Raw genomic sequence first — 9,333 nt, 5'->3', positions numbered from 1 at the left:
TTGCATAGTCTGTCCACCAGAGGACGCTCTACAACGTCCCATAAGGTTATAATTCATGTTAAAAATCCACTATGGAAACAACATAAGTGTCATATCCAGAATTATGTTCTGAATTGAGTCAGAAATACAAGTTTATCGAAGGAAATAAGAAAAGGACGCTGATTTAGAGGTAGAATTTTTGAAATTTTTGTACCATTTTTCTTCTTTTTTTTCTGAAATGGGTGAATTTCACCCGAATCCTTCATTGGTGATCTCCCTATTTTAACCCAGCCCCAACTGGTAGAATACAAAAAGTGACACGTTGTGTATTTTATTCATGTTTCCTGTACTTATGTTTATTGTTATGCACCAAAACACAGAGGCAAACTCCTTGTTTTTTATAAATAAAAACTATTTGGCGATAAACCGGATTCAGATTATTTCCCTATTTGTTGCTTATTACCAAACAATTAATAAACCATACCGATTGGTTTATTAATAGTGAAAACAATTGTTAGTTGCAGTCTTAGTAGGAGGAAACTGGATATCTGGATAAGGAACACCCTTCTGTTTACAGTAAGCAGAGGGGTTTATGGGTAACGTAGTCCCAACACTGACACAAACAACAACAAACACGGTGGAGAGATCCCAACGGCCGTTTTGTCGTTACTTTTACACTTTTAACATTTAAAACAGCGACACCTTTAAAGACCGCAGTATTTATGGACAGCTACATGTAAACAGAGCTCGTTAATTATTAACAAACTCAGCATTGAAGCCTTTTGTTTTTGTATTTTAAAATCTGATTATCACCAGTTGCTTGCTACATCAGTTAGCCTGTCAACAGGAAGTTGCTTCAGATGATCAATTCTGAGTACTTAAAATGCCAAACATGTATTAAATGCAAAGAGTTGTTTGCTTTCTGTGTCTCATTTGTTATGATTAATATGATTTAGTCAAGTTAAACAGGCCTACTTCCTTCTGACATGTAAGCTGTTTTAATGCATCACCTTTGATATCTTGTCAGGCAATTTGTCTTAAATTTTGTGCAAACAATTAGTCGATTTAGTGACAACAATTTGTATTAATTAGGCTACATAATAACTAAATGAATAGCCTGCAGGCATGCACTAGTTCTGTCGAGACCACTTTGGTTCCGTCCAGCTGACGCCTGTCAGGCCTCCACCTTACAACAAGTGGATGAAAAGGAAAACTACATTATCCAGCTCCATAAATTAGACGGGTCCGAGCGTTGTTATCCAGCTGCTAGGTGCAACCCAGTGCAGAAAGGAGGCTTTTAGCAGCTTAATGTGTTACCTGGGTGTCAACAGCCTGCACCCTCCGCCTGAAAACAGGGTCGTCGTGGGGGAAGAAATGAGAAAATAAGAACAAAGACACGGTGCTGTGGTCCTCTACGTGCAGACACGACACCTACAGTGCAGATAACGGGCTCTTCGTTAGCTGACATTGACATTAACAGCTATATTTAATATGTGGATGCAGCTAATATCCGTCAAAGCCTAAAGGACAGGCCAGCCTGAGAGCCCGACGTGTTTTAAAGGGATTTATTAACCCTTAAAGCCTCATTTACTCGCCCCCGCGCCTAAATAAAGCCTTAGGTACACGTTATGCAATCAAAGTGCGTTGATATTTTTTACCATTATGATTAATAACACCTCCATCCTCCCTTACCCAAGGAGTGATCCTCTTTGAACATCCATTTCATGTTTCCGGGCTCTTTTTCACTCGATACGGAGATATTATAACAAACAAGAGTCAAGGTTTGAATTTTAAAAGGTGAAAAAAAATATATATCTTTCGTTAAAGTTAACCTTTAAAATGTCAACGAACACAGACGGGCCAGAGCACAACAACAACAACAACAACAACAACCACTGGTCTCTTCCTGTGGTCGCTCTGCACAGACTGAGCCCCGGCGATGACGTCACACCCGGACTGTTCCATTCCGCCAGGTGGAGGGGGGGGGGGAGTGACAGGAAAGAAAATTGAGCACCGTGTATTGTCTCTTAACTAAACAAAATGGAAAACATTGATGTCTTTATTTTACGGACTTTTTTGAGGTTTTATTGTATAAATTTAAACATTTTCACTCTGTATGTGTATATATTACATTGCGACCCTTGGATATGGTCCCTCCATTAGTTGTATTTGGTCCCACCCACCCAGTGAAGAACATAAACATAACCAAATTAATAGTATGTAGCTCTTATACTGTCTATGAGCTAAAGCCTGCAACTGACGATTAGTTTCATTATTTATGATTATTTTGTTTATTTGTCTGATGATTTGAGGCCCTTCCTGTTCTCCTTCCGGTCCAGATCACAACATCACATCGCAAGTTGCGTTATTAGCAATAGACAGTTAAAGAAATGGACCGACAGGTCCCGTTAAACTGGACGGAGACTGTCCAGTGAAGTCTACCTGAAGCTCTTTTCCGGTGATGGCTGAGCGTTACTGCGCAGCCTCCAACTGAGCTCCATGACGTAGATTTGACGTAAGCAACCTGTCTGAAAATCATAAGTCTTCTGGTAGCTGTGCAAGAGAAATCTCAATCATTCCCAATCAGCATAGATGGAGAGGTAGGTTGCAAATTACTTTGCATTCAGAAATCATGAATTATTTTGACTATTAGTCAAGATCAGAGGATGTTGAGTGGATCACAGATGGTTAGATGTCAAAGTTTAGTCCGGATATTTAAAAAAAGCAATTCAGATTCTTTAAGATTAAATAAAACACCCCAAAAAATCCATGAAAGTAATCATCAATGTCACCTGAAGAATGTCATACGGAATCATCCATGTTGTTTTTGGGCAATTTGGTTGAAAGAAATCCATATTTCTGATATAAAACCCTTTGAAAGAGGACAACACAAGGGGTTAAAAAATGATTTCAGCTTCAGTGAACATGAAGAATTTATCAAAACCCATTTATTGTTGTACAAGTGATATTGTAACATGAGAACAAAGAGGATCGGATCTAGCTGCGGGGGTCTGGATGAGCTTTGATCTGGTTATCAGGCGGCAGCGGCTTCCCCAGGTGGTGTCCCGTGGTGATGCCGTACGCCCGGGACTCTCGGTCCTCCCTCACCGGGGGCCTCAGCCTGAACCCCCCCTGGAAGCTGAGGTCAAAGAGCTCACACGGGGCGAAGGTCAAAGGCCGTTCATGCAACAGGCCTTTGACTCGGGCTCGCCACCCGTCCAGCATCGCGGTCCGCACGGCGGGGGGGCAGTGAGCCGGACTCCAAAATATCTGAGGTGCGAGAACTTGAAATCCACAGAAGTGGAGAACGCCGTTCTGAAAGACACAACAGACAAATACACAAGAGAGGAGATGACAACTGTCCTCCAACACAGAATACTAGGTTATATGCAGAGTATTTTGCATTTATTTGTTAGTTTCCAGTTGCGAGGGCCTGCCAATTTCCAAATAGTTTCCAATGACGACTAATCAGATGGTTCTTGTGTTGTCTTTCCGTCAAAAGTGAAGCTCAACACTTTTATTGACGCTTTCTATCAATGTTTTTAACTTTTTCTTACATTTTTGTCCCTTTTTTTTCAATGTTTGTCACTTTTTTTACGTTTTCAACACTACGTAACACTAACTTATTAACTTTAGTTTAACAGTTATTCTTGGAATTTGTGGTCAATAAACCTCATTTATAGGATATTATACCTAATGTTTGAGTTAGAAAAGCAGAAATTAGGAATTATTGAGACTAAAATTAAAGGAATGGATGTTGATGATAATCACAGACTGGAATATGTCAACTTTTACTCAATACTATTTCAAAAACACTTCAATTTGTTTTTTTAAATGCTATAAAATTGAATAAGACGCCCCAAAATTAATGAAAGTAGAGATTTGTACTTGGCAAAGAGCGTTGGGTGGAATCAATCATGTTATTTTGGGGAATTAAAAAGAACAATGATATAGGACAACGTGAGGACAACATGAGGACAACATGAGGGCTAATATAGTCTGTGTGTCTCACCTGTAGAGGCCACAGAGTGATGTTGATGTCTCCATTGATCCCATCGGGCTTGAACATCGTCTGCATAGCTCCAGTAGTGAAAGACAACATCGCTTTCTTTTGCTTTAAATCACAAAAATACACTTCTTTAATCCAACATGGTGAGAGAAAACACTGAAACAGTTTGTAACCCAATACAATGCACTTAAAAGCAGATTTAAGTGTTGAATAATGTTCAGTCAACAACAACGACGTTGTCACAATTCCTCCGTCAGCAGCTCGCAGTTCTCTGATTTTCCCTATCCCGAAATCTCACCACGTGTGTCGTAGGTCCGTCTTCTTCAGCAGAATCCACCCAGCTGACGTGGAGCAGGGTTTTTGGGAATTGAGCTCAGGTAGTTGTGCTGGCCCAGATGGTTTGAAGATTTAGATTTAGACTTATTTAAATTAACCTCTCCGTATCCAAATGCATAACTCCATCAATGGGGAAATGTGCCAAAGTTATCCCTTTGCATAAAGGTTGTGACCCTCCTCACCTCAAAAACTACAGGCCCAGTTCCATCAATAGCATAACAAAGTGTTGTGGTTTGGGATTTTGTTCGGGATTATTTGTCCCCTTTGGCCCTCCTTTTGTGTTTGTGGCTCTTGAGTTTCCCCGGTAGGTGTCTGTTTATTCTGCTTCCTGTTTTGTTTTGGTAGTCTGGTTTCCTGTCTTGTTTGGTCTTGTCTAGCTTTGATTTGTGCCTGTCTGATTGTCCTGCCCCGCCCTAATGTGATTCACCTGACGTCTCACCTGTTTCCCGTTACCTCGTTACCTCTTGTATTTAACCCCTGTGTTCCCTTTGCCCTTTGCCAGATCCTTTGGCCATGTGTGCAGTCAGCGCCTTTTAGTCTGTGTGTTCCTGTTCGGTGTCCCCTAGTTCCCCCCCCGTAAGTTTCTTTGTGTAGTTTTTGCCTTTTCTTTCCCCCCTGGACCTTTTCCCTTGTTTTGCCTCATTTGGATTTTGGAGTTGCTTGGATTTTTCGTTTTTTGGCTCCCGTTGTTTGATGAAATGTACGATAAACCCTTAGGAACTTCCTACCTGCTACTCTGCGTTTTGGTCCTCCTTCCGCTCCCGCAACAGCAAAGATGTTTGAAAAGCTATTTTTTAAACAACTACCCCACTATGTTAATGACCATCTGTATTCAGACCAAAATTCTCCACAGCCACCGGTCTTCTAAATCTCACCGATGATATATTCTCTTCTTTAGATAGTAACAGGTCCCCTGGTGCAAAGTTCATTGATCTGACAAAGGCTTTTGACATGGTTGACCACTATCTCTGGGTTAACAGACTCTTTGCTATTGGTTTTCCAAAACATTCCTTGTTATGGTTTAATTAAAACCTCCTCAGTGTGTGCAGGGGCGTAGCCATAATTTTCTAAGCGAGGGGACAGATTGTTCAGAAAGATGATTTTTATTTAAAAGACTCTCTCCCATTTGTCTCATAAAATTGTGGATTCCAATTAGCCAATTCATGATGGATGGAAACGCAAACATGTTTGGCTGTAATAGCCCAAATATGGCCCATTCTACTGCCCCTATTCCATTATATACCCTGGTCTTAATCTTTCAAATGAATGAGTATTTCTCCCTTTTTATGCATTATTTTCTTATTGCCTATATCTATATGAGTTTATTAATTAATCAATCATGATGCAACCTGAGTTACGTGCACACTGGCCTACTTATGTTGCATTCAAATACGTGTTGCATTCAAATACGTGTTGTAAGGGTTGGGGAAGGAGGGCGCCAACATGAAAAGTGTGGGAGACATGTCTTTGGTGTACCCCATGTCCGCTACGCCATTGATTGTTTCTCTTTTCCAGGTTGTCAGTACAATTTTATGACTATTTGAAAAGGTGCACCCCAAGGCTCGTCACTAGGGCACCTGTTATTCTATATTTTTTGCTCTAATTGTCATATCCGTCTATATGCCGACGATGCAGTGATCTACTCTTCCAAACCAGACATCTCGCATGTTCAATATTCATTGACTTGCTGCTCAAAAATGTTTATACTTAACAGAGTTTTAATAAATAAGATATATACCATGTTGTTTGGCAATAAATCTAACTCTCTTCACCCATCTTGGTCGACTCGCTTCTTGGACAGGACAACAGTGAAGGACTTTAAGTGTATTTTGGTCTTTTGGTTTCTTTTAAACCTCACTTTGACTCTGTTATAAAGACGACAGGTGGGTGAGAGATGTATGACTCGGCTGAGAGCGACGTACCTTGAACACACCATTATCGTACATGTTTGTCAGGGAGTAAGCGAAGCCTTGTGTCAGCACCCGGTCCATCCAGCCCTTCATGATGGCCGGCACGCTGAACCAGTACAAAGGAAACTGCAAGAAGAGACTCAACATGTCACAACAATATTAAAACTGAATGGAAAATCTGTGCTCTTTCTTTTGTGTGTACATAAAGGTGCATAATAATAATAATAATAATAATGATAATGCATTTATTTTCTAGTGCTTTTCTAGACACTCAAAGATGTTTTAAAGTTCTGGTTTAAATAGATAATAAAACAGACGGTATGTACTGTAAAGAGTATTTAATGACAAGCCTTTATGGAAAATTAACACAATTTCTTTGAAAAAAAAAGTCAACTCTCGTATTATTTAATGTTTCTCGACACAACAACAACAACAACAACAACAACAACAACAACAACCAGGAGAAGCTGTGAGCGAGCTCTCCGACCTGGAAGATGACGAGCTCGGCCTCCTCGACTTTGCGTTGCTCGGCTACGATGTCGTCGCTGAGGCGGCCCTCCTTCCAGGCGCTCATGGTCTCGTCTCCATACTTGAAATGCTCCGGAGTCTTCAGGTCCCCTGAACACAACACGATCAGATCAGAACGTAAAGGCCGGGTTGGCATCATTCTCCAATATGCACTTTATTATATATGTTGTTGGAAATGGTCTCCACACCCCGACTGTAGTCTACATAGACATTTAATTTCCGGGAATGTTTAGGAAATTTCACCGGATGACCCTCATTTTCGGCCGGATTTCCTTCATCTTCCTTTTTCTTGTGATCTCGGTCCGTGTACGGATCTTGGTTTTGAAAATGAAAAAAAAAAAAAAAACCCGAAAAACAGCCAGTTTCCCAATTCCCATAAGTAAAAAGGGAAACAAAAAACGGAAAACAACAAGTTTTTTTTGTTTTGTTTTGATATTAAAAATGGAAAACATAAAACAATCTCGTTATCCCATTGTCTTTGATGTGTTTATAGATGGAAACCGTCTCATTTCTCAATTTTACGTTGTTTTTTTTCGTGACCCAGAAGTTACTCCTGCGAGCTTGACCATAAGCAGCATATTTCGTTTAATTTCATTTCATATTTATTACACAAGAAGGGTCAAAAAGTAACGTTACATCACAATGCAAACGGGCCTGACCCAGTTCAAGAACTGGTTTTCATCAGCTTCCTGTTCTGCAGAAATACAAAACCTAGCTACAGGACGTCGAGACAGACATTTGTACGGGACATTGACAAGGACTAGACAAATTTAGACAACTAAAATAACTATACAGTTTACATAAGGACAAAGACATTTATACAAGACATCAGCTGGACATATATAGACATATAAAGATATGGATATATCTTATACCTTATGAAGATATTATTTATTCATGTGTCTATGGTCAGCAGCATATGGTCTATATATATGGATATATCTTATATCACATAAAGATATTTACATATCTTTATGTGTCTATGGTCAGCAGCATGGACATATAAAGATATGGATATATCTTATATCTTATAAAGATCTTTACTTATCTTTATATGTCTATGGTCAGCAGCATAGACATATAAAGATATGGATATGTCTTATATCTTATAAAGGTATTTACATATCTTTATGTGTCTATGGTCAGCAGCATGGACATATAAAGATATGGATATGTCTTATATCTTATAAAGGTATTTACATGTCTTTATGTGTCTATGGTCAGCAGCATATACACATAAAGATATGGAACTATCTTATGAAGATATTTACATATCTTTATACGTCTATGGTCAGCAGCATATACACATAAAGATATGGAAATATCTTATAAAGATATTTACATATCTTTATACGTCTATGGTCAGCAGCATAGACATATAAAGATATAGATACATCTTATATCTTATGAAGATATTTACATATCTTTTAAAATTGAGAAATGTGACACACATATTTTATTTTCCGGTTTCCATCTCTAAAACGCATCAAAGAAAATCGGAAAACAAGATTTTTTTTCTTCCGTTTAAAAAAAATATCAAAACAAAAAACGGGTTGTTTTCCATATTTGCTAATGGGAATTGGGAAACTGGCTGTTTTTCGTTTAGTTTTTTTTTCATTTCAAAATCAGATGGCCGCCGAGTACACGACCCGATCTCTGCGGGGTGAATCCAGACACCTAGCTACACAATCTGTCCAATCAGAGTTGTGTTTATTTACGTCTTCAGGAGGAACCAATGGGATTGGAGCTGAGAGCATCGTTGGGGTTTTTGCTGGATTTGTCGACTGTATTAAAACACCAGCTTTATCCTTTAGCTTTAGTTTTTTTTTTTAAAGGACAAGGCCAAGTTGAACTGAACTCTCTGTAACAACAACACAGACAGTCCGGCGCCTCACACCTCACCACACACACACACACACACACACAGACCCACATACACACACAAACCCACATACACACATCCGTCCCTATCCCTACCCCCATCCAAACTGACTTCCTCGGGTACCTTTCTTCGTGTTATTTCCACCCCCGTCACCTCAAAGAATCCCTTCATGTGACCACATGTACTGTGTGTTGTCCTGTGCATTACTGTTACCTTTGTTATCACTGTGTTTTGTGTATTTTTTTGTGTTGTCTTCTTGTTTTTTCTCCTTCTCGTGCTGTAACGGATGCTGGTAACTGTAATTTCCTTGCGGGAGTCATCCCAAAGGGATTAATGAAGCTAAATCTAAGTCTCATCCTTAAACTGACAGAAACTAAATATCCAGAAAGTATCATACGGGACCTTTTGAAGCTCATATAAGAAACAGGTATACCGATTATGTCGTCCTGGGTGGCGCTGGCTCTGAAGTCCATGGCGTACAGGTCTGACAGGAGGACCCGGTAGCCCTGGGCCGCCAGCGCCTGCATCGCCACGTCACGCGCCGCGGCGTTGAACGAAGCCGGACTCTGGTGGGCGTACACGATCAGGGCCGTCTTCTGAGCTGTGTATAAACACACACACACACACACACATAGAGGAACACACGCTTACACACACACACACACACACACACACACACACACACACAC

The 9,333-nt window shown here is 40.0% G+C and overlaps 1 protein-coding gene across 2 annotated transcripts in view; it reads right to left on the bottom strand.

Moving 5' to 3' along the window:
- Positions 1 to 2,740: 2,740 nt before the first annotated feature.
- Positions 2,741 to 9,333, bottom strand: part of nqo1 (NAD(P)H dehydrogenase, quinone 1) — an 8,432-nt gene continuing 1,839 nt past the window's right edge. The window contains exons 3-7 of one of the 2 annotated variants that reach the window (XM_034866728.1): positions 9,078 to 9,245; positions 6,722 to 6,852; positions 6,247 to 6,360; positions 3,992 to 4,093; positions 2,741 to 3,294 (exon numbers count right to left, since the gene is read on the bottom strand). In XM_034866728.1, coding sequence (XP_034722619.1) covers positions 2,977 to 3,294; positions 3,992 to 4,093; positions 6,247 to 6,360; positions 6,722 to 6,852; positions 9,078 to 9,245 — 833 coding nt within the window. In that variant the 3' untranslated portion in view covers positions 2,741 to 2,976. The remainder of the gene's footprint in view (positions 3,295 to 3,991; positions 4,094 to 6,246; positions 6,361 to 6,721; positions 6,853 to 9,077; positions 9,246 to 9,333) is intronic. The other variant, XM_034866737.1, reaches the window with a different exon arrangement.

Source organism: Etheostoma cragini, chromosome 1, assembly GCF_013103735.1.
Source record: "Etheostoma cragini isolate CJK2018 chromosome 1, CSU_Ecrag_1.0, whole genome shotgun sequence".
Taxonomy (NCBI): Eukaryota; Metazoa; Chordata; class Actinopteri; order Perciformes; family Percidae; genus Etheostoma; species Etheostoma cragini.
This window is presented reverse-complemented; position numbering and strand designations above follow the sequence as displayed.